We start from the raw sequence: 26,310 nt of genomic DNA on the forward strand, positions 1-26,310 counted from the left end.
TTGTGCATTAGATTTCTGGATTTTATAATATTTTTTTTCCTTCTCTGCTTTTCCTTAAAGTCAAAACAACTCAGTCTGGATTTATGAATACCTCTGTTTGATTTGAAGCTGCAGCTTCTAATTTTTTATGAGAATAAGTTCACTGCTTTGCTCTTAACCACTGTTAATGTTGCATTAAGCAACATGAATTTCACTCTCCAGGCATTTACTTACTGGATGCTTTGAAATTCATCTTGTAGATTCCTTTGTGTTTATCCTTGAAAACCCCAAACATGGAATAAATTGTATCTGAAGTGATCTGCTTTTGTGTCTAATCCAAGTAAAACTAGAACCATCACCTATTATTGACAAAGTACTCTAATCAGTCTCCTCTTGCAGCCTCCCAGCAAACCTACGGTGAACATGGAACTGGTAATGGTTCCTGGGGGTCAACTTGGATGTGCTTCCCCCAGCCCTAGGTATAGAGGTAGCTGAAATATTCCACTTTTCAGACAATTCTATATTTCTGAAACTATTTTCTGTTTTAACAATTCCCATAACAACCCTGTTGTGATACTCCCATTCAGTGGTATGAAGTTGACTGTGTTGTGCTGAGTAGTATGAATTATTGAGGAAAGCAAACAGTAGGAAGAGGTACATTTCCTGGAAATAAATTATCCTGTTTGGCTTCGGACACTCTCAGGAATGTCTTCTACAGCGAGGAGAGGGAAGTGTAGGACACATGAACTGCATTATATGAGACTCTTAAGAAAGCTTCTTTCCAAATGCAACAGCAGTGACCTTTCATACAACATTGCTACCACCAAGAAGGACCATCCTTCAGTCAAGCCCCAGGCAGGCTAGTTCTTAGTATTTTGCAGCTTGTAGGCAGCATAAGATGCCTCAGTTGATTCCCGCCCCCACCCCCATAAAGTGTAAGATGTTCTGCTTTCTTTTTGAAGCAAATACACAAAACTGCCTTAGCAGTCATTTTTCTCTCCCTTTTCATTGCAAAGTCTAACCTGGAAGCAATAGCTTGCAGTTTTCTAAGGAATGGTTTTAGAGTGAACCGGCAAGCAGTTTGTGTGCCTTTCGTTTGTGTAGGTGTGCAGGGGTAAGAGAGGACAAAACCTCATATTCATTGTCATTGGCGCTAACGCTTTGCTTTCTGTCGCATGGAGAATGGAAATGCTATAAATTTTTTTGGCAAAAGTGAAGACATTTGTGCAGTGAACACTGGACTGATTTTTCAGTGGCAAGAGGCGTTGCGTGTGCATCTAAAAAATAAGCTCACAGGAGACTCGCAGAATATATTACATGGACTGTAATTAGGGAATGCATGTATTGGATTTCTGCCTTTGTTGCCACTGAATTTTAAACAGGGCTAATTTGTTGTTGACGTTTGTGATTAGGGTAATAACCCTTTTGGCATGTATGTGTAGTGCTGATAAAGGACATCTAAGGCATGAAGTTTTCTTGTTCCATGTCATTTTGTGAACGTTATTATACCTCAGAAGGAGAAGAAATGGTGCTTTGCTTGGAACACGCCTGTTAGTAGATTGGGGGTTTTATGCTGAAACCTGCAGAAACAGAGAAGGCAGCTCACCAGTTTGTTATTGTTTGGAGAGAGAAGCCTCCCTCCTCATCCTCCGTGTGTACTTTTGATGTTGTTCTCCTTCTTACATAATGAGGAAGTCACTTGAAAAAATTGCTTTGTTAATTCCTTATATATAACTGTCATTTGCTGGGTCATTTCATGTGCATAGTGCTAATCCCTCTTGCTTATCAGCCAAAGAGCTCTCTATGAGCAGCTTCCCAAGGAGAACTTGTTGCTCTGCACAGTGTTAGGTGCACAGCCAGGCTTGTCTTTTGCTGCAGCCAACCCTATCATGTGTGACAATTAAAGTCCACCTTCAGGAGGCCTGATGGGAGTAAAGAAAAGACCTGCTCCTTGGCGTACCCCCTGCTATGGGAGTAAAGGACCTTGCTGTTGTCTCTGGTCAAGATTTTTTTCATAGTGACTGATGTGGCAAAGTTGCAGTCCATCGTTAAGCAGCTCTTTGAAACCTTTTTGAGCCTTGATTTTTCACCATGCAGATGCCCAACATGCTCTGCAAGCTGGCCTCTTGAGTTGTTTTAGCCAAGACATCGGGAGTCACCAGCGGGTCTTGAAATCCTCAGGTTCTGCACAGCTTTTTGCGGTGAGCTGCTTTACCCAGGCTGGTTGGGCTTCTAGTAGCATGCTGGGGATGCTATTGCAAATGCCTGCATCCCAGAGAAATAATAATAGTTGGGAAAAGAGGATGAGATTTATGTACTGTTCATTTTCAAAGACAGCCTCAGCTGCAAGGAATGGATGTGGTCTGTCTTCCAGCTTTGGGACTAGGTAGATTACAAAGGTACCAGAGAAATGGATGAAGCACTCTTTTTGGTTGCCAAGCATGCCAGTTACAGGGCTAGAGAAATAATCTGTCTGATGCTTCAAATGGCCACTAACATACCCAAGGTCCCATAGTGCTGCTTTTTTATGGTGGAAGAAATGGTGAGCACCTGGTGAACTAGAGAGAGGACAACAATTCTTGGCATATTGTCAGGACAACAGTTATTTCTTTGATATGTCATAATAATTCAATAAGCATGAAAGGAAAACCCTTCAGATGTTTGAAATGCCACTCTGCATGGCATTTTTAAGTCGCTGCTTAATTAGCAGTGTGATTAAAACACAGCTTGTCCTGTAGTTGTAGCTGTGAACATACGTACGGAGCTTATGATGGATCAGAGTCCACTTTCTATGTGGTACCTGATACATGGAGGGCTGATAGTGGGGAAAACTCGTGTGTGTGATGGGGTAATTCAGGGCAAGGTGATCTGGAGTTTAATTTGAAACAGTAGCTTTTGTGTCTGACCAGTCTGGGGGAATTTATTGCACCTCTTACTGCTTGGGCCTTGACTGACATTTGTACTCATGACCAGCGCTATGGAGGTACCTTATGGTGGTTCACAGCACCTTCTACTTGTTCAGCAGAACACATAATGATGTGCAACAGTTTGCTCATGTCTGAGGAGGGAGTGCTACTTATGTTTCACATCAGTTTTACAAAAAAATCTCCAGTGGTCCTCTAGGGCATATCTTTTTAAAGAACATGCTTTGCTGCTGTGTGTGACATGGCTACATATGGTACAGGAAACAGCGATGATTTTCAGGTTATATTCATTATATGCAACTGAGATATATATTATTATCCTGTTCTTTCATATGCTACAGTTGGTTGTTTTTTACTTCAGGTCTAATTTTAAGATACTGCTGCATCTACATTTCTCTGCATACTGCTTCTTAGCCAAGACAAGGCATTTCATGCCGAATTATTATGACTTTCATTCGTGCTGTAATTGACATCATATTGCCATTTATCTGGTGCTTTATATGTATGAACATCATCTAAGCATATTCCTTAGTCACTGGCAGACTATATTTCTTAGCTGGCTATGTTTAATACCTTCAAGGAGAGGAAAGCATTTGCGTCTTCTCTTTGTGTGTATGTTTCTGTTGTTTTTGCCAGCGCTCATTATGTGTATTCTGTCATGCTATTTACTTTACCCTGTACTCCCGAGACCTTTGCCTCATTTCCCAGGTTTGGCATTTCATTAATAAATCACAGCTTATGGACCTTTCTGGGGAACAATTGCCTTTGGTAATATTCTACTGTAGTATGAGCACAGTTAGAAAGTACGCCTAGCAAAATTCATATGCCACAACACTTCCAGAACAATACCTGCTTCAAAGGCACGGCGAGATGAGGAAGGGTATTTATCGACAGAGTCTATCTGACGAGCTGGAAACCACAGTAATTTTCATGAAAGGTCCATTTAAAACAAATCCTGCTTTCATTTTCCTGAGGGCCCACTTGAATTCCTTCCACACAGAGAGAAGGTCAGGACTGATGTCCTTAATCCTTAGCAGTGAGGTTTTTCTATGCTGCTTCTGTCATTAATGTTTGCTGCAGGGAGAGAGTAATAAGCCAGAAAGACTTTGTTTAGTGAAAGCTGGAGGAAGGTGGGGAGCCCCTTGCAGGCACCCTGCGTGCCTTGCCGGATGCGTTTCTGCTCTGTCGAGTGCCGCAAGTGGATCAGCTGCGGGTCCCTGGTGGGGCTGGAAGAAACACAGAAGCCTTCCCAGGGTGCTTGCTGTGCCAGCCAACAAACAAGCAAAAGAAGAAACCTTACTTAGTCTGTTTGTATGCAGTTACCCTTCTGAATTAAAAAAAGAAACGCAAGAACTATCAAAATACCTTTTGCATCAGATTTTTTTTTTCTTGGTAGATGTTTGAGATAACAGCTTTGGAGTGTGGTACTCTAAGTAAATACAACCATAGCTTGAAGTAGTTCTGATTTGGCTCACCATGAAGATATTCAGCATCTCAACAAACAGGCTTTTAACTCCTGCAGGAGTTTGTCGTGCTAGGTAGGTAGTTTTCATAGGGGTAGGTAGTTGTGTCATTTTCAGCATATTAACACTGAATTACTATATTTTCAAAGATACTCTCTTTGTTTGCTGCCATTTTCTTCTTCTGATTTGAGTTAATATTTCCAGACCCACTCAGAACTGAAAGGTTTTGGAGTGGCAGAATAGTAGGGTGAGAAGGAGAGTGTAGGTGTAATGAGGACCAAGAAATATACAGCTGAGGGACATGATGATGCTCATTGTTCCTAGTTGGTCTGAGTTAAACATTAGGGTGCCAAACTAGTGCATGTTTTTTATTAGGACTCTCTTGTTCAGTGTTACCTCTTAAGAGCAGACTCACCATGACAGAGTTCCTTTTACAAAGATCATGCTGGTACATACTGCAAGCAGTGCACATGTGTTTAAATTTTACCTTTGGTGGGTTTTTTTGGTGGTGTTTTTTCTTTTTTTACACCTTTTGGGATATTTTCCCCATGTAGTGAAGCACCCTGCACTCACAGTATAAAAGGGGAGTGGGAAAAACAACCTCAACGTCAAAAGCATTTTTCTGATTCCTGGAGCAATTTGTTGACTTTCCTACTTCCTTTTGTAATGTTCCACTTCTCTTTCAAAGATGCATGTGCTGCTGCATCCTGCTCAAATTGGCTCATCAGGCAGAATTAGAGGCTGCAGAGATTAAGGATTGGGAAAATGAGCTTATACCTTCAGGGAATTTTAGAAACCTGGATAAGAAAGACTGTAAACACACAGCTGAATAGATGGGTAACTGAGGTCTACAGGGAAAGAGAAAATAGTAGATACCAAAATTTTACTTTAAGATACTCAAATAAGAAGTGAAATGTCAGTAGAATACACTTCCGTGCCCTGCTGTGGGTTATGGGGTTAGGAAAGGACTACTTTCTGCTTTATTTCATAATGGAGAGCCTGATTTCCAGAGTGTTTGAGAACCCACAGTTCCCATCGATGTAAACAGAGGTTTTTAGACACTTGCAGCACTCTGAAAAACAGGCTGTTTCACCTAGTGGTACAGACCAGGATGTATTTCCTTCTGGCAATGGAAAGTGAAAGATCTCATTGGGTGGTCTAAGTATTTATCTTCAGATGATTCTAGGTTAAGAAGTTGATGATACTTCCAGGGGTTTTGATTCAGTCTGACTGGTGCATGTTTGCCCGTACACCGATTCCTGAACAGGTGCTGCTGCTGGTGAACTGGAAAGTAGTTTTCGTTGTTGCTGAATGCTGGAAACAGGATCAACGTGTCAGTTAATAAGCAGTGAGCAGTGGTGGTCAAAGTAGTAGTATAAATCTCCATGGTTTTGGACTACCTGTGGAGTATAAAATTTGCTTAATTCTAGTGAGTAGTAACTGTGGATGATTTTATCAGAACTAGATGATCACCAAGGAAAACTGAGCTATTTTAGGATGACAGTGAGTTGCTAAGCCTGGCATTCAAGCAGCTGGTGCTACTGAAGATGCTGATTTTTTTTTTTTTTTAATGAGAAGAATAAAATTGATAAATTATAGTGGTTACAGAATTTGTGGCTCTTTTTGTAGGAGCAAGCTGATTAAGTCTGGTATCTGAGCCAGATTTGAAGCTGGGCAGTTACCTTTTCCTCACCAAATGTTCGAGTTTTTCAGACCATCTGCTGACACCTGACTTTTGGCACTGTTCACTCAATTGTGGTGGCACAGGTAGCAGAGCAAAACAGCCACAGCTCCACAGTGCCCTCCAGTTTGGCCACAGAAGACAAAGATGTACGTGTCCCATCCTGATTTCTGCTGGTGACCTAAAGGAGACCATGCTGATGGTACATGGATCATGGCACAGCTCTGCCATGGCCTGTCTGTGCCTGCACCAGTGAGATGGGACCGGGGAGCACTCTGCAAGCTTTACATCAACAGATTTTTTTCTTGTGAAGGAATGAATCCCTAGGGTTGATTCCTAATTAGCTTAAGCTGGCTTTTTATCACCTTATATGTGAATGCAGAGTGAATTTGACATGCTTCTACACTGTCCCTTTTATTTTTAACACCACATATGTTGGAAGTGCAAGAGTAGATGTTTGTAGATCCTGACCTGTTGTCAGGTGAGATGCTGCCAGTGGTTTGGTGCAGGCTGGTGAGGAGTCATGTTGCCAAGCTGCTTGTGGCTTCACAAGTGGCTGGTACAACAGGAATACATGAATTAAGTTTCTGTGCAGCCTGAACTAAGGGCTTGCCCAAGTGGATGTTACGAATACGCTGAAGAAGCGTAATCTGTGTGTGGTCTACAGACAGCCACGTATCTTCTTTGAATCTTTGTGTCTCTTCTAGTGGATAATACACTTACCTCCTAGGCCTGCAAACATTTTATACAGCCATGCACTACCAACTTTCCTGGACACCAGCTTTTCTGTGCTTGCAGTCAAATGTTCCAAGGATAACATCTCACTGGCTGCAATGGATCATCCAAAGCTGGCTGGCAAAGGGTGATTTATGCTTTTGGTAGAAAGAAAGTCTTTACTCCAAGGAGCTGTTGGTTCTAAATGGTGGAAAGGTGACACTTGCCTCATTCTCAAAATAAACTGTTAGCGGAAGAAATTAAACCCATTTGATTGCCACCTTCCCATCAAACAGGCAAGGATGTATAAGCACCTTTGGAAACATTCCAAGGTAGAACAGAACAGAATTTTCCTTGGACTTGTTTGTCTGGCTGCTGTCTTCCCTGAGGTCAACTTTGTCCAGCCAGAAGGAAGGTTGTCCTCATGGTTCCGATTTCCAATGCCTCAGCCCTTGGAGGTGCCAAGGGATGTGCACGTAAGTCCTGCCATCACAGTGTGACACTTAACGGGTCTGGCACATCAGACAATGCTTTCTCAATGAGAGAGATAGGGAATTTGCAGTGGGCTTATGCAAGTCCATACTTTGACAGGTATGTCGAAGTAATCTGCGTACCTCCTGTGCTTGTACTTTGTGGGCCCTGTACTTTGTGATTTAACAGTAGTCAGCAAATATTTATTTGTGGCTCAGGAGTATGTCTTATATGTAATATGGGGAGATGTTTTTCAGTTGTAAACTCAAGACTTTCTTTCTTTTCCCCCAAATTGCCAAGGAAGCCATTTCCGAGATTTATTGCTGTGTTGATGGGTTTTGGCCTCAGAGTGATTCTTTGCTCTTTTGTGTGACAATTTTTTGCCTTGCCTTTGGGAGAAGTAGTGGTGGTCTTCCGTTCTTTGGTAAGTCTATGAAAAGTAGCAGGTTAAAAAACATTTCAGTGGTTTTGGTTTGTTTTGTTGGTATGGTTTGGGTTTGGTTTTTTTCTTACAGTATAATGAAGGCCTAATTGTACTTAGAGGTAGATGTGAATTTGAAAACCTCCACCAAACTATCTGCTATAAGGAATGTTATTTTGATTTGAAGTCAGCTTGTCTTTAACAAAAGGAATAATTCTAAGGTTAATTTAAAGGTGCACTTTTATTTTTCCCCCAGAGACCTCTGTGACAGATAGGAAGATAAGTTTTATATTTCCAAAAGAAAGCACTATGTTTAAGAGGAAATATGTCCCTCTGTAAAAGGAATGAAGTGACCTATAATTTCTAGTCTTAGTTTTGGGTTGTTTTTTTTTTAATTTTAAGGAAAAAGGGAAACAAACAAAATCGCCTACTACTCTTTAAAAGCCTCTATTACTGTTCCAGGCACCTGGAAGATTCTGGTTCTGCCACTTTTAGCTCAGCTATCTCTTAAGTGGGCTTATAGGACCAGAGCAGTTAAACTAAGTAAATGGTCCCAATATTTACCCTGCACCCCTACCCATCCCCCCCCCCCCCCAAAAAAGACCAAAAACCTGTAACAAGCTACAGGGGTTTTTTTTGTTTATTTTTTTTTTTAAATGTGGAGGGCATCTTTTGTGGCTTATGTTGGATGGAAGATCCTGCTGCGTTCTGTTCCTGCAGCCCTACAGTACCAGTCCCTGATGTTCTTGTGCCATTCTGTCCTGCTTGTCTACTCATTTATAAATCTTACCAGCCCCTCCAGTGGAAGGGGGAATAAAAGGTGAATCTGCTAAGCAGATTTTGATAGGGGAAAAAGATAAAGAATATTATGTCCTATGACACCTGTGCTGATAGCTTTTAGCTGTCTAATGTTACTACCTGTGGTACACACAATCCTTTCAGCAAATCATTGTTGCATTTCTGTCCTCCTTTTTTTCTGTTTTCTCTGAGCTGCCTAGATGAGCAGATGTCAGCCCTTGCTGGGAAGGCAGGGACAGATAGCTTTGCAGGGCTGGGATGGAAGAACGTGCAGCTCTCAGGTCAAGTCAAAGGTTGGTTTTGCTCAGTACCTGATTGTCCAGTAGAAACTATTCAGAGAGGTAAGAAATAAGATCTGGCTGTGAATAGGGTAACTTTTTCCTCCAGTATAAATTCCCTGCTGTGGGCGTCCAGTGATTTAGGAATTGCTTGCACCAGAGGCCATACCCAGATTATCTCATTAGTGGCCACAGATTAATCTCAGATGACCAGCAACCCCACCTGCTCATCCTGCTGAGGGCCTCTCCCAGCCTCTCCTCCTGGGCAGGACCCAGACACAGGGCCAAGGTGTCAAATACAGGAAGTGTCTGTACAAATTTTGGAGAAGTTAATGGCTGGGTAGAGGAGAGGATGCCTAACTGAGCTCTGGAGTGACCGCAGCATACGCTCAGCAGCGTGACCTGCTGGCTCACAGGCAGGACCACGTGTAGCACAAAATCGGCCAAAGCCTGGCCTTCAGGACCAGCTCTTCACAAAAGCCTCTGCCTGAACTGAATGCTTTAAAAAGGGTGCTGCCAGATGTTTCTTGTCTCCTAAATAAGTAGCACCATAGAAGGCTCTGCTGCGCCGTGAGGCTGGTTTGTGAGTGCTGGGCTCCCGACGCTGAGCTCTGCCCAAGGGATGGAGCTGGCAGCCCTCAATGGCATTAGTCTAGAGCTGTGACTTGTTGTGGAGGGAGAAAGGGCACACAGTACCATTTTTTTCTTTCATTCAAGCTGATTCCCACATTTTCCTCCTTCCTATTTGATGTACAGGATTTATTTGTCTTTCTCCAGCATTCAGTTTCCTTTGCTTATCTCCAGTGTTGCAGCCTTGAATAACCGTGTCCTTCCTAGAGATGGTAACTGTAGGTTGCTTTCCCAATTATTGATTTAATGAACCAACAACTGGAGAAATATTTGTTAGTTGGTTCATTTGAAAGCAAGAGCATATCTGGGGGACAGAGAACATTTTATGCATTAGCAGTACACTCCCTTTGGGTCAACATACCTCCTTTGCTGCCAGGTCTTTGTTGTTGAAGCCCTGGGGTAGAGTGGTGGTAGCAAATGGGCACCATAATTAGGCCAGACAAAGCGGGAAAGGAGTGTCAAATGCTGGGAGAGAGATGAAGTATATGTCCAGAGCTCGGTGGGAAGTTAGATGGAGTTGATCTAGGACTGAAAATTTGCATTCAAAGTTGAGAAATAATTTTTAATCTTTTTTTTCTATTCAATTTTCTATTATAATTACAAGCCAAAATGATCATTACCAGGCACCTCTGCTCATCAGCTTTATGGATTGGTGTCAGCTTCAGCTCTGGGAGTAATGCATTTTAGGTGCTGTTGTGACTGCAGGAAGGCACTAGCAATTGTGATTCAACACACTGAAAAAGTAGATAATAGAAACACGTTACAGGTGCTGTTTAAAGGAGATATTGATAAAGATCTGGAGACGTGAATTCTGCTCCCCTCTCTGCTTCATGTTTCAAATTTGAGCCAGGGGAAGCCAGTGTACTTCTTTGCCATCCTGTGGTTCAGCTTCTCTAAAGTGACATCAGAGCCTCCTAGCACATGCCCTTGCATTTGCACCCACAGAAAATGTTTGTTGTCTTTCCCCATACAATAGCATGACTATATCTTATATATTTTAATACTGGGACTTCTGAATTTCAACCACTGACTAGGCCAGTGGTAACTGGTGTCGCAGTCTGTACCTCTGCAAAAACAAGACAGGTTGTACTGCTTGTCCCTCCATCATTGATCGACCTCTGTTCCTCTACTCAAAAATCTTGTTCAATGTTTCTAAATTTAGATCTCTTCAGTAAAGAGAAGTCAATTTGCTCTCCGAAGTCGAGAAATTGCCCACAACAATTAGGAAGTGCTGCAACCATTAAGTGATTCTGACTGCGTCTGTTTCTAAGCATGACAAAGCTTCTCCCAATGGCTGCGGAAGGGTGCTGCAGAGGCAGCAGTATCGCAGGGCAGGAAAGCACAGATGTCTGCCTGGGTGATTTAACAGACCTAATGCTACACTTCAGTTAGCCTGATGTCATCCTTTGAGATCATCAACAGAAAGCATGAGCTGATTCACCCTCTTGGGATAGAGCTATATCTGAAACTCAACTTGCCCAAGGAGGCTTGGGTCTCTCTGTGGCAGGAGTGGCAGCTGCTGCTGATCACCATGTCCTGTGATGCTTGTGATGGCTGTGCAGATCACAGTTGTTTTGAACTGCATGTGGCAATTCTATTTCTCCTCAAAGAGCAAGCCAACACTAAAGTGAGCTCAAGTGAAAGACATTAATTTTAATATATAGCATGTCTCAAATTTCCAACTCTGTATGAGTATGGAGACCTCGTGTGCAAAAGTACCATTTCAAGTTTAGATGTTGTCTCAAAAGGGCTAAAATGGCAGGCATTAATGTGCCATTTGGGGCTAGTTTTCTTTACAGAAAATGTGATTGATTGAACAGCTTTTTCTCAGTTATAAACAGTTAGATTGAACACAGCAGCCTGTGTGTATGTGATATGCATTTGTGTATTTACATACAGCCACACTGTGGTAGACATGCTAATATATACATTCACACTATTCTATACTTACGTATTACCAATATGGGGTATATTTTAAGTGCTATCTATGCCATCTCAAGAGAACTGCATACAATAGATCTGACCTTGGAAAAGGAAATAATACACACTGTGGTTAGTGCTTGTGCACTTCCTGGGCATATCAGAAGCACAAACAGTACATAAATGTGCAAGGACAGTGTCTTGGAATAACTTATTTTAAATACAAACCATATCAAACATTTATCTAAATTGCTTTTTTAATGAATAAGAATCTCAAAAGGAAAGGGGAAAGTTAGTGGTGAATTAAGTTGAATTTTTTTAGTTGATATTTGTTTAATTTTGTGTTATTGCAGAAACTGGAACACAAAGAAGTTTTGGTTGGCTTGTTGTTCCTGGTTTTCCCATTCATCCCCGCCAGCAACCTCTTCTTCAGGGTGGGATTTGTGGTGGCAGAGCGAGTCCTTTACATGCCGAGGTAACTATTGCAATTGAATTCCTTTCTAATGAGACCACCATCCCATTTTCTAAAAGCAGGCATGATTACTTTTTCCCTTTTACAATACTTCAAACATTATATTGCTAGTCAGCGTGTTCTCTGCCTTTGAGTTTTGGCTTGACAGCATGAGAGATTTTATAGTAGTTTGAGAGCAGATTGCTTGGCAAGAGCAAAGCTACCCAAAATCCTTTTTTTAAAAAAGAAAAAAAACCCACAGATTTTTTTTTTGTGTGTGTGTGCTTGAAACAGCTCAATATAGTGATGAGGTGTTGTTTCTTGAGGATTGTCCTTCAGAACTCTTTCTCTTGGTAGCATTATCAACTTATATTGTCCAATGTCTTTACTTTAAGGACAGCATCTGAAAAGTTAGCCTGTCATATTTTTATTGCAGTAATGCTCATCTTTCCTGCTCCATTAGGTGATCAGTAAAACCAAAGGTAACAATATTGCTGTCTTAAAAGACTGCTGCCTTCAGTTGTGGAATAAGTGCATGACCTCCTGCCTGTATGCTATTACTGCTTATGCATCTGGGAGCGGAGGATTTGCAATTGTTGAAGAGGATGAGGAAAATCCAACCATTCCTCCATCCCTTCAGCCTCTGCCCTGGGATTTCCCTCAGCTTCCAGCCTCTAACAATTGTCATTTCAGCAGTCTGGGTGCTTCTGATTGCATTTACTCAAGAACAACTTTGAGGTGTTACTTCTGACATCTCCACAGTATCCAGACCAGAGGTGGTGGTGGTGGCAAAGGACATCCATCCAAGACACACCAGACCGTTGCCCATTTCACAGAATCACAGAAGGGTTGAGGTTGAAAGGGGCCTCTGGAGGTCATCTGGTCTGAACCCCCTGCTCAAGTTACCTAGGACCATGTCCAGATGGCTTTTGAATATTTCCAAGGAGCAGACTCGACAGCCTCTCTGGGCAACCTGTGCCGGTGCAGTTTGCTGCAACCATGAGCATAAATGGTCATTCTTGGATGCTGCAAGTCAGAAAGCCCAATTCTGCTCTTGGCTGCAGAGGTCAGCTGCTCATTGGTGTAAAACTTAGGCTGTGTAGGAGCTGTTGCATTTATTACAAGATGCTTATGCAGTTAGGCTGTATCTCTGTGCTGTGCTATATAATGATTTAATTTTTGGGTCAAATCCTTCTGATGCTATTCACATCACTAGCCCTGCTTTTGTTTGCTGAGAGTATACCTGGAAGTATAGCGAGTGAAAGTTGTCCCTCGGAGTTATGTTGTAAATGATACCCTCAACTAATGGATCTTGCATCATTTCAAATTAACTTGGAAATCAGATTGCTTTAAATTCATGTAACAGACAATGAGGAAACACATGAAAGCGCAAAGCTATTAAGGAAACAGTCAGCTGAGCACAGCGCTGTGTTGAGTGGTTGCGTTTCTGAATCTCAAAAGAAAACTGCGGAAAATACTTCAGCCATCAGCAGTTCCTCGTCCTTCTCCAGTTGAGACTACTGATATAATGAGAGGAGGGGCAGTGAAGAAGAAAAAGGATATGTTTGAGCAGAGAAAATTAATCAGAGTTAACGTGGATGCATATAGTTTGTATAATGCTTTTCATCTCCCTGAGGGCTTTGCAAATATATGACCTACAAAGTAGGTAATTGATAGTTGCTGCTTTTTTTCAGGCAGGAAAACTGAGGCAGAAGGATTAAATGATTCCTTCGGAGTAAGTCTGTGTCAGAGTCCCTGGATCTCATACTTTGCTCAGACCACTTATGTCCTGCTTTCCAATACTTGGTTTTTGCTCTTACCCCAGGCTGGCAGGCAGCTGGCATGAAAAGGGAAGGCAAACCCTGACAGTTTGCAGGAGAGGCAAGCAGTTTCCAGCCAGAGGCTCTAGAGAGACCTGAGCTTTTGGCTCTGAGTTGCCAAGAAATGAGCTCTCTTACATCCTCTGGGTGCAAAATGATGTGAGTGGTGAGGGGGGCTTCTACGAACATTCATGACTATGGCAGAACAAAAATAGTGTGGGGGTTTCCCCCTCCGCCCTTCGGAGCATGGCAGCATAATAATAACGGCTTTAGGAAGGGCTCATGTTCTTTATTGAGAATAGCCTTCAGCAGTTTTCTTATGTTACATCTTGAAAAGCGCTTTTCCTATTCGTTGCCATTACTTCTCTAAAACTCAGTTAGCAAGTCAGAGTCGTTCGGTTTTATTTAGACAAAAGTTCTCAATAGATGGAGAGAAATCAGTGATCTATGTTTTGGGGCTTATGCTGGAAGGTGGTTTTCTATCTCTATTTCAAGTAATAGCCTTTTATTAATATTTATGGATGTGACAGTTGGGTATGTGTGTCACAGCCTGAAGTCCTAATTCAGTGTTGCACAGTAGTTACCTGGGCATTTTCTTTTCAATAAAAGTTAAGTAAGGACAGAAGGATTTATGTAAAAGATGTTGTAAATAGAAAGGAACAAGGAAATAAGCCTTTTGCTCGATGTCTAATTATATGGCTGGGACTTGCCTTCTGGGGATCGATGGGTATTTGGAACAATTCCTCTTCTGGCTGCAGCCATGCCTCGGGGGAGAGGGATATAAACTAAGTCAAAATGGTTGAATGTTTTCTTTAATTGGCTTTAGCAAAACAGAAATATTTGCAGAAAATATTTCTTATATTTAGTTTTAATTTGAGGGTTAGAAGCACTTCTTTGTTTAAGTCAGGAATTTTTAATAATAGTATTACTTTAGCCTTAAAGATTTCATAGGAAAGTCTTTCAACTTTTAATTTTGTTGTTGTTTTCTTCCTTAAGGGGGGGAAAACTTGTTTTCAGGAGGGCTAAGGGGTGTGAAATACATATTTTGGGAGTGGTGGACAGGCTATGACTCTATAGGCCACCGCTTTCCAAAGAGGCATCCCAATAGATAGCTGGATCAGTGAAAGACTTAAACCACTGTGGCTTTTTTTCCCCTTCTTCAAAATGTAGTTGTAATTATGCTTACACATATCTGCTAATGCTGCTCAGAACACCACAGACAGCCTAATTATTTGAAAATCCAGAACGACTATGTGCATCGAGTTATTCTGAGCCGTGAGCAATTTGTACTTGAACAGGAGCATTAGCTCTTCCTCTGTGTTGCCCTCCACCATGCAGAAACTGGAGAGGCAACTTAAACTCTTGGGCCATCCAGGAGCTGCCTGCCCTACTGCTGTACTAGCAGAGCTGGGGTAGCTCTCATCTCATGGGATTGGACCTTTCCTACCAGAGCAACTTCTACGTTTTCCTCATCTTTCACTGCTACCCTGATAGCAGTGGCTCCTGGCTGGGCCGCTGTATCGTAGCTGGACAATTTAAGCTGTTTTCACAACCTTGTATGAACCAACAAATCAACCAAAACATTGCTATATGGCTTATTTCCAATTTGCTGAAAGCAATAGGCAATGCAGAGGTACCTGCACTATTTTTATGGCAACTCATTCGCGGTGGATATTGCAATGAGCGGGTTGCAGAGTGCGCAGTTACTCTTTCCCAGCACAGGCAATTACGGGTTGCTGCCGTCGTTTTCACCAGCTTCTCAGTATATCAAAAGTATCAAGAGTTGATGTTGCAACCCTAATTGTGTCAATACTAGAAGATGAGATCGCTGCTATATAGAGGACAGCGTTTACTTCAGGGTCTCAAAATTTGCAAGAAAGCCAGCATCCAGAAAAAAGTGCACTTGTATTTTTCAGAAACTTAACACATTGTGTTAAAGCTTCCCCTGTGCCATAGCAAAGCAGGGACCATATGAATTTTTGCCTTTGCATAGAGCATGTTTTTAATTCTTTGTGCTAATGCATTTGAATTAGTGTAATTACGTACATTATTAACTTCTGCAAGTGGGGGGGAAAAAAAAAGAAAAGAACCTGATAGGTAGTCGAATCATCTGTAATTTTTATGAACCTGAATATCCCTGAGCAGAAGTCCCCTTTGCTTACAGGGCAGCCACTTGAGGATGGGACTTACTGGTGCTTCTCTTTCTGGGAGCATGTTATGCTCTCCACATTACCTTCATTCTCTTAAAGACCAGTTGTGTCATGGGGTGGTGGTGTATTTTCAGTTTCCTTTGCCACCCCTTTCTTTAATGTTATTTGAAGCTACAAGTTCACCAGGAGCTGAATTCCTGTTTACCAGATCAGAATTCCTTCAGTATTAGATCAGATCCCATAAGGGATCGTCTGATTTAGAGAGAAGCTTCTTCTGTTCAATTGGAGTCAAACCCTGACCCCAGTGAAGTCAGCAGTAAAAGTCCCATTGAGTCCATGGAGCCAGTTTATCTGCTCCCTGGTCTCAGTTCAGGAGCGTAATTAAGCTTTTTGCCTGCTTTCAAGTTAAATCCACAATTCATTTGGGATTTGGATATGCAATCCAAGTTACACCTGTTCCATTTACTTAAAAAAGCATTATTTCAATGTCTTACTCTTGCTGCTGTTCTCGCAAGGGCCATGGAGCAACCAAAGTTCAGGAGGAGTGTACTGGATTATATTCCTTGTAATTCAGCTGCTGACCTGAGGGCACTGGGAGTAGACTGGGAGGGCATTATGTGATGGCAGTGGGCCAGACCCTGGCCCCAGTCTGGTCCCTCTTTACTGTGAGGGGTGCCTGTCCCTGTTCCAGGGTGTCAATTCAAGCAGTGATCTGCAAAATGGCTTGTGGCTGGAGTTGAGGAGGTTGGGACCTTGGCTGAGGCAAGCGATTCTGGTTATGCTTCTCCACTTACGAAATAGGGATAATTCCACTCTGCCCTTTGGAAGGGGGCAGAGAGTGTTCTCATTAATTAGCGAGAATTAACTGCTTGTAGAAAGGCTAAACGCAAGCAGCTACATTTCAGATGTGTATCCAAACTTAAGCTCCTAGCTTTTGAAGGCTTGCCCACCCCTATTAAACACTTTAAGAAGAAATGAAAGCAGCCATCCTCCGTTAATGCAGGCAAGAAATGCTGAGATGCTAGTGCCATATATTTTGGCAAAAGGCAGTAAAGACATAGGAATAAAAGCTGAAATGATTCTGCAAAGCTGAAAAAGATTAGCTCATGGCGCTTTTGGTCTAGACTGCAGTCTTGCGTTATTTTAACTAAATTTAAAACATGCTTTTGAGAAACATGTTGCGTTTTGGCCATGAACCATGGTCAGGAAAAAGCTACATTTGTGTGGAGTATGAGCATTAATGGCTATACTGGAAAGATTTTTTTATTTCGTTGTGATATATTAGGTTAAAGGAAAACCTTCAAATGCATTTCTTCTGCTCTTGAAAATAGTATAGATAATGTAGAGGATATTGCTTTTTAAAAATAGTAATAAATTAAGTTAATGTCATCTTGTGGAAATAATCTACTTGGTCATGTTGATTAAAAGAGGAATTCTTATTTGCAGGGGAATATGGTGCCCTTAAGAAGATAGGTGCCTTGTAACATTTAGTAGAAAATAGTTTCTTACATGAAGTTTTTTGAGACTTGCGATGGAATTGAATGGGAAACTATGTCCCTGTATAGGATTCCAGGAGTTATTACAGTATTTTAATTAAAACTGCAGCATACAGATCTTTCCCCAGTAACACATATAAGATTTAGGGAAAATTCTGTGGAATCCCCATGGAATTATATCAGATTTTTCATTTATAAAATATTTTCTTTCCTTAATGCATATAGTAATCAAAAGCCTGAAAAGTTTCTGTATTACCTGCAAATATTTCAGATAGGAATCTGTTGGAAGTGAAATCTCGGACTCAAATGCTCTAATGAAGTAAATTTGTTTATCACGTGACTTATTGGAAGGGAGGGAAGGGAAATGTGTCCAAACGTTAAATAGCCATCCACAGGTTAGTAAAATCATTAATTTATTGTCCATATTTTCTCTCTAATAAGGAAAATAAGAGTTCCTGCATTTTCTCTAATTACATCATGTTCTGACTAGAGGACCATGTTGCTAGTGGAGGTAAATCATTTTGATAACTTAGCCGATCGTGCCTAAGTGTCTTTAATATAGGCCCACATAGCTTTTAATTTAGAGCCAAGGACAAAGTCTAATACTAACTCATAAGGTACCTTTCCAACTTAGATGTATTCTGCCAGTGTTTATGGTTCTCTGTGTCTTTGTATTTGACTTACAGACCTTATTCCAGGAAAAGGTCTCTTAATTCTGGTGAAAATTTGACGTTTTATTCAGCAGACTCAGTAGTAAGTTAAGTACGCTGCCACACTGATATTGGTTGTCACACTGACATTTCTGAGCTGTGAGGCTCGTTTTTTTTTATGATGGGATTTATTTTGTATACTAAATTTTATAGCTTGATGGTGGTCCTGAAGTCTTTTAAAACATCTAGTAACCAAGGGGAAAAAAAAGATATTAATTTCATGTTGTCATTACTGGGAGAAAGGCAATTTACACAATTCTTTTCCCTTTGTCCTCAAAACTCAGTACCAGTAAAGAAGCAGAGGTGCATAGTGAATGCTGCTGGCTGTCTGCATGTGACAGAGACACATCTCGCATCCTCCTTGCCTTTAGATGTTTAGTCAAAATTCTGAGTGTTTAAACAGGTTTTTTCCCTTGTAGTCTTGGCTGGTTGAGAAAATTTTGATACATTTTTCCATGGAAAATATGACATTTTAGTTAACCCAAAACTTTTTGCCAAAGTGTGCTGACTACAGTGAAATGTTAGGTAAAAATGTTGGAAACAAAAGACTTCTCCAACCCAACATGGAATTTTTGGTCAGAAGGACATAGACAACGGAAATGGACAGCTGGATGGAAGTGGCCCAGAATTGCCTCTTTGGGGGAACGCTCGTCTGGGAGTTGGGACATCAAGGTCCATCTGCCACACACCAGCATTTTTCCAGGATCATTAGTGCTGGATGCACACCCTGCTGGATCACTTGGTGGTGGCAGTTTGATCCAGACCTGACCTAGGCCCATGCTTGCACTTCTGTCAAATTAGCCAGTCTGTAACTTGATGAATTTAGGCTAGCCTTATGCCAGCTGCGAGAGAAAATCTTGATCCAGCAGTAAGCTTGGCAATACAAAGTCAGCTTCTCAAAATTTCTGGAATACATTTGGACCAGTGGAATGTGGTTATTCCAGATCAGCACTTGGGCTTTGATGGCTGGAGAATTTTGGGGACCCCAAACTTGGAGCCCTACAAGTGCACCCACTTACTGCATCCCCAGCTCTCAGCCTGACCTGGCGCAGTGGTTTGAATCTGGGTGATCCAGGTTGCAGGGAATGCTCTGATTTCTGAATTTCTGGCTGTTCTGGGTGACCCGGGTGTAAATTAACATGCGCATACAAGTACACTACTTTTCCAGATGAAAACATTTTTTGAAGTCCAGATTTTTATCCTGGCCCAAAACAGCTCCAGCCTTGGAAAACTTGACACTTTCCATAAAACAGCATCTTTGTTACGCTGCCAGCACTGCTCACGGCTGGAGCTCCATGCCTGATAGTACTTTTTGGGGTAGAAAGAGCCACCCTTGCCGTGTGTGTTTTGCCAGCGCTCCCTTCTGCATCTGACTGCTGCGTAGTGAGGCAGGAGCGGCCTACAGGGCACGCCGAGCGGCTTTTTGCAATGAGTTACTCCCCATTAGCGAAGTGTGAGCAGGGCCGATGAGTTTAACAGGGATGAGCTGCCTTTTTCCCCTGCAGCAACAACCCTGCCTGGAAGCTGCACTTCAGCTGTTTTTGGCTCTTCCTCACAGTGAGTTTCCTCAGCTCAGGCTGCAGAGCTGGAGCAGCTTGGACTGGGAGCATGAAAAGCATGTCATGCCCGGTAACACATGTGTGGGACTGGTGCTAGGAAGCTTGTGGGGAACTATAAACCTGAGGGAATCAAATGTTTGTGTTCAGCATTTCCACCTGGCAGCAGACACCGTCTTTCTCAAGGCTGTGCTCCCTGCTCCCTGAAGGGCAGCAGCAGAGTATGCACTCAAAGTCATGCATGCAAGGGTTAAACTTGCTTCAGAGCAGCTTGAAAGTGAGGGTTAGTTTTTATGGAGGGAAAGGGAGTCATCTTAAATAAGTGCTGGAAATCAAGAAGGAGGTTTGCAGTCCAGAAAGAGCCTCCGGGGTGAAATGTCAAAGCCAAGTGCATTTTCTGGTCTCAGTATAGTTTTGAGATAATCCCTTTTGTTGCATTAGCCACCCCTGAACAGGGCGGTATTTCTTCCATGCTTTGACAGGCTCCTTATAGGCAACTCTTTTCCTAACTGGTGTGTATGGAAGTGTGCATCTGGATTCTTATCTAGGCTGAGCTCTGAAATCCGGAGCAACTGCCTTAATGAAATCAGTGGATTTACTCCCAGTTTATGTGCACATAATTGAGACTAAATCAGCTTTAAAAAAAACTAAAACAACTACTACTTCACAAGATTTGATGTCCCCAAAATAGCCATTAAAAAGTGTGAGGAAGGCATCTTTTCTGCATAGTTTCTCCCACCCTTTTTAATTCCTGAGTTTACAGCCCTTCTTGGGTGGGTTATAAAAGGCTGGGGATGCAGTGCCGGTGTCCCAGCAGGTTACCTCCTGTGCGGTGCCTCTGAACAGCCGCACTCAGCCTGCTCTGCCCACGCGCTCCTCCGTGGAGTGGAAACCTGCGCTGCACAAAGTCGCAGCTTGGAAAATACAGTAAGATGCGTGACTAGAACACACCTCGGTTTTCAGGAGCTTTCTGGAGCAGTAGGTCTCCAAGCAGTTTCTGCAGGAGGTAAGATGGTTTCTAATGCAGGCAGATTGCTGTAGTGGAATGTCCTGATAATCTTGGGCTGCAGCACTAACCACATGTGTCTTTGGTTAGATGCTGTCACCAAGAACCAAGTGCAGCAAAGCCATTCCTGACTTTTAGTAAAAAATGAGAAACCTGATCCATAGAGAGAGAGAGGAGCTGTGCATTAGCATGGTCAGTAGCAGCCTTGCCTTGAGAAAGGAGCCATAATGGCCAAAGGAAAGGCTGCATTTGTGATCTAATTACCCAAGAAGTGTTTGCAAATATTAAGTATCTGCTGTTTTGGCTTTTGTTTTAATTGGGCAATACATGTAGCGCACCATGGGAAATGGGGTCTGTGTGCCACCTCATTCCCATCTGCTTGTGCCTCCTCTCACTTCACTTCCTCACAGGTGGAACGATATTAACAAACCACAGAAATTATAGATGAAAATCTGTCATTGCACAGCTCCCTGCACGCGATCTGCCAGAAACACATGGCAGTGGCACAGAGGGTTTGCCTGCCAGGTGCAGCCCTGCCCTTGTTGCAATTCAGGATGTCTGAGGTACCACTTCAGTACTGCAGGAGTCTGAGATGAGTCATGAAACCATTCCCTGTTGGTCCATTTGTCGAGCTCTCCTGCAGCATCTTTGAGTTTCTGAAGCTACGGGTTCTCCCTTAATATGTGTGCTCATTGTGAACCCACGGAAAAACTAATACCATGTTAACCTGTCAGGCTGTTCCTCAGGTCCTGCTTCGCATCTGACCTCGGGGACCAAGCTGGCATGGACGTTTCACAGTGGGGAACAGTTGCTGTAGCAGGCTGTTGCTTACCCTGTGGAAGGAGAAAAAAAAAAAAAGCTTAACACTTTTAAATAATCCTGTGAAAAATAGACTTAAAAAATAGTCGTGGTTCGGGGATTTTTCTTGTTTGCCATTGTTTAGTTTTCTTTGCTACAAAGTATTTCAGAAAAGTGCTTGCATGACAGGGGATGACAATGCCAAGAGAAGAGCACTTCAGGAGAAATGGTCCCGGCACTCCCTCTCCCTAGGAAATGCTAGAGTTAACAAGAAAACTAAAAAAACCCCAAACCCACAACCTTACAGCCCCAATACATATGCAGATAGCTATGGAGATGTCTGGAATGTAGTACTTAAGAGTAAGTTTTTCAAGTGGCAAATAGGTCTTTGACGAAAGGTCCTTTTGAGACTTTTTTTTTTTTTTCCCTGTAAATGTGCATGAGTAAAGTTTGATTTCCTGGCGAGCCAGCGCTAACATTTGATATGGAGTCGAGTGCCCATCACTCAGAGAAGAAAAGCTAATGTGTTTGAAGTGTCCTCTGTTTGTAGGTGATAGCAGGGTCGACAGAGGTAACCGCAAAGGAAGGGTGTTAGAGTCACCAGGCAAGTTATTTTAATTAGATAAGTGCAGTCTCACCTGTATGGGCTCTTCCCACCATGGCACCTCTGCCCAGGCTGCTGCCAGCTTGCTAAAAGTCAATGCAGCTTCACATGGCTTATCTGAAGCCTCATGAGGTTGGGAAGAAGGGAAATGGAATGAACTTGCGTCCCATGGGTGAAGCCCTGTGGGGGGGCCCTCCAGTTCCAGCAACTGTTGGGGAATGTTGCTGCTGTAGGAGCTCCACCTTTGCAAGCTGGGTGCTTTACTGGTTCAAAACTTTATGGTCTCTGTACTAAAGCTAATTTCTGTACCAGGACCGTTGAGTGTCATGTGAAACAAGTGTGTTGTGGGGTATGAGAGATTATGCATTTTTGGGACTAGGAAACAATAGTAATATAAATATGGGTTTTTTTCTGAGAGATGCTAAATACATTGGTGTGGACACTTTTTTGTTTTGTTTAGAGCAGACCACAGAATCTGGATGAAGGGTCTGGATTTGCCCTGATTTCACCATAATTATTTGGTCTTAAGGTAGAAGTGTAAAGAGGCATGCAAAAATTACGAAGGATAATAGCTTTGGAGACATTGCAGGGAGTTGCTGTTTTGCAAACAGTTTGTGGCATGAAATCACAAAAGCACATACTTTCCTGATGGCAAAGGACATGCGAGTACTTTTTGTGTTTCTGGGAGTCCTTGGCCTGCAAAAGACCTGCAGCTGGGAATGTAACATCTGCCCTCAGCCAGGGGATGGGCTTGAAATGATCATGTCATAAAAAAAGCCATGCAAAAAGATGCGGCCCCACCTGACATCTGCCCCAAAATATCCCTGACAAGATAATGCGGGTGTGTCATCCCCACCCTTTCCTTGATGACCTGTGGCAGGAAATTGAAGTTTTAAGCCAAACCTAGAGTTTTTGCAAATAAAAGTATTCATCTACATCATGCTTTCTAATCCTTTTCCTTTTCTTTTGGGTTCCTGTGCACTTTATCGTGTGGGTACTTTGACTGTAGGCTAGTTAGTCTATAATTGTGGCACAACTACAACTCAAGCCTACTGTTGTCACAATTATCTCTAGCTTAATAAGCTTAATAATGTGTAAAGCATGCTTCAGTCCTGCCCTCTTTAGCATCGCTCCTTTAACCTTAACTCTTAGGAGCTTCACGGCTTAGGCTTCTTGTACATCAGCTACGCGATCTCCTTCCAGCAGCCATTTGGGAGCCCATTCCTGTCTGTATTCGTACTTAGTGCTGAATCCTGTAGTCTTGTTGCCCTGCTGAGTGTGGATGTAGAGCCTGCCTGTGGGTTACTTACCTGTTTATATCTCAGGTAGTCATGTGGGCTTTTCAGCAAGATACCTTGGTTTCCATTGAGTACTCCCCTGTGTTGTGGGTAGAGCCCTGGACTGCAGCTTCATTATCTTGTTTTCCAGCCCCCTGTCAGCAGAGGAAATAGCTTTGCCATGTTTCAGGTTCCTGCTCTGTAAGAGGAGAATTGCAGCATACCTCCCTTGCAAAGTGCTTTGGAAGCCCCCAATGGAAAGTGCCATGCAGAGCTGGGCAGCGCTAAGTACCGGCACTGTGCCATTGCCAGCGCAGGTGGGATGGGAGCTGCAGTCTGAGATGAACCCTTACTCCTCTGTAGCACCCAGCACCTCTCTGTAACTACTGTGGCAATGCGCTGCAGATGTTCGAGAATAACCCCTGGAAGCAGCACCTTTCCAGTGGCTGTGTAAGCTGTAATGCAATGCTGGCTGTGCCCCGGACAAGCAGACTCAGTGCTGCTGCAGAAATTCCCAACAGCTGGGGCAGGGTTTGACATAAATATGAAGACATTGACATTTGCATTTTTTGTCTTATGGACACATTCATGATTCTGTTAGAAAAGGCCTGTTCTTGAAATTGTGAAGGTGTAGGGAAATTCCTTTGAAAACAGCCTTGTGCTAAAGCAATTAAATAATGTTTATGTCAGAGTTAATTCCAAGGGAAGGATGAAATTGCTGAAAGGCAAAATAACAGAGTGAAAACTGTCTGCAGGTTTTTGAGGCATTTCTTATTGGAAAGGGAGGGCTTATTACCAAGATTAGCTTTTCAGAGGTTTTAAAGTAGGGTTCAATAGCTATAAAGTCTGGATTGTTTGGCACTAGCATCTTGGTTTGTAGCTCTAAATGTCTGCTTGCAGTTAATGTAGGTGCAATAAATGTATGTGTGCAAAAGAATTAATGGAAAAAAACAGTGTAAGTGCCATAAGAAATGTATTGCAGCAAAATGCAAGCATAGTTAAGTGAAAAAAAAAATTGATACCCACTTCTGAAAAACGGGAGAACTCTAAACAAGGAAGAAGTTTTGAATGATTGCCAGATCTGATGTTGTTTATACCTCTGTGTGTCCTATATGGCACCTGTACTGTGCCAGAGGCAGCACCACTGCCTGGTGCTGATCAGTATGTGCAACAGAGGTACTTTTTTCCTCAGTAAAGCAAGAATTATTGTCCCTCTCCATCCTTAGGAAGCCCAGACTATAGCAATGTGCCCAGCCCTCGAAGAGGGCAGAGAAACCGTGCTGAGAAGCATGCTCACAGCTCCTCAAAGAAGAGACATTTTTCTGATTTCCAGATTGACTTTTGCCACGTTGCGTGCTTGCTTGCAAGGCTACCTCTGACCTTGTAGCAATTTCACCAGGAAGTTACTCAGATGTCTCAGTACAGGCCGGGGAAGCCTGTAGATCTGTGGCTGGAGCACAGGCAGGTGCGATGAGCTCTCTGCCTGCAGCCTGCCTGTGTTCAAGTGTGCGATTCAGCTCGGGTTCAAGGTGTGCCAGTGTCTCAGGAAGGCTGCCGTCTTGTCCCTGTGTATTGGTAGTCCCCAAGTGTTATTCCAGATCCTTCTGCTCCCTTTTTCCTTTAGTAGGAGCTGCCTGGACTAAGATAGCTTTTAAGTCTAAAATAAAATCAGGTGCTAAGTAACCACATAGGAGAGTTATAGATGAGCTAATGAAATTCCTCAGGCAATAGGAATTGAAATTCCTTTCTAAAAATGCCAAGCAGAATTAACAGCAGTTCTAAGTACAGCAACCGAAAGCACCCCATTTCCAACTCAGAGGGGCATCATTGGAAGAATTAACATAACACTTGAATTAAAGTAAATGATTACTGAATTGATCTACAGTTATACAGGAATAAGACTTCAGCTCAAAATGAGTTTTACTGCATAGAAGGAAATGCCTCAGTAGTTATGCGTGGAGAGCCAAAAGCGCCGGGAGGCTGGGCACTGGAGAAGACAACGTGTGGTTCATGGAAGGGCAACAAGGAAGCTCTGCTAACGCATCTTAGCTCTTCTGGACCAGGTGCTAGAGGGGATGGGCTGGCCCTGATGCAGACGTCCAAGACCCGGGCAGGGACTCCTGCCTTTTGACATGGCCTCTGCCACCTGCTCCTGCTGCAGCATTGGCTACAACACTCTCTTCCACCTCAGCTTCGCAATTTTTAAACTGGAATTAATAGCAGCCACCACTGGGGTTGTTTAGAGACTTCCCTGTGTTAAAATGCTTTTCACTTCCATGCTGCTCCAGTAGTGCTCACTATTACTGTTATTACATGATGCTTTCTTAGCTTGCTGTTCAGAAAAGCAGCTGCCTTCTAGAAGGCTGGTGTAAGCTACCATTATGCTGGGTGCTGTTACATACGCTACTGTACTTCTGGCATCCGGGTCTATCATTTAGATTAATTTGGAAATTGTGTAGTGAATTGAGGAAAACCGCTGTTGAATTGGAGTTTGTTAGCCTGGAAAATATAATTAGTCCAAACCCCCCTGTAATTGTGTAATAAATGCAATACTGAATAGTCATGCATATAAACCAGAGTGCTGGAATATAACTGTTTTTGGTACCTTTTTTTTTTTTTTTTTCTCAGTATGGGATACTGCATCCTTTTTGTCCACGGTCTAAAAAAGCTGTCTATGTGCTTAAATAAGTGGAGGATTACTGTTCTGACCCTCTTTGCGTTACTGCTGCTTCTCTTCTCTTGGAAGACCGTGAAACAGAATGAAATCTGGCTGTCACGAGAATCCCTTTTCAGGTATGAGTGATCACGGGAGAATACTGGCATTTTTGTATTGTTTAAAAGTTTGTTACATGGAATAGTTTTCTTTAGTACGAGTCTTGCTATTGATGCATTGCTGTGATTAACAATTTGATTATTATAAAATAACACCTACTTTCTGTTTTCTGGCAACTGTGCAGAAACTGGTGTCAGCACTTTATATGCTTATGCACAAACTTTGGTTCTGGCAATTGCATTTTTAAGACACACTGGTTTTAAATAACTTCAGTTCTGTAGATCTACCAGTAATGTAACGCTTTCCTTTTTAAAGACATAGCACAAGTTCGTTGCAACCCTCCAGAACACCATAGTAACGCTATTGAATATACTGAATTTTCTTTAGCGA

At 42.5% G+C, this 26,310-nt stretch overlaps 1 protein-coding gene across 2 annotated transcripts in view; it reads left to right on the forward strand.

The window, feature by feature from the left end:
* The window catches only part of TMTC1 (transmembrane O-mannosyltransferase targeting cadherins 1), a 147,813-nt gene that overhangs the window by 71,738 nt on the left and 49,765 nt on the right, over positions 1-26,310 (forward strand). For both annotated transcript variants that reach the window (XM_064458046.1, XM_064458037.1), the window contains exons 9-10: positions 11,633-11,754; positions 25,776-25,940. In XM_064458046.1, the coding sequence (XP_064314116.1) occupies positions 11,633-11,754; positions 25,776-25,940 (287 nt within the window). The remainder of the gene's footprint in view (positions 1-11,632; positions 11,755-25,775; positions 25,941-26,310) is intronic.

This window comes from Phalacrocorax carbo, chromosome 1, assembly GCF_963921805.1.
Source record: "Phalacrocorax carbo chromosome 1, bPhaCar2.1, whole genome shotgun sequence".
In the NCBI taxonomy this organism is placed as follows: Eukaryota; Metazoa; Chordata; class Aves; order Suliformes; family Phalacrocoracidae; genus Phalacrocorax; species Phalacrocorax carbo.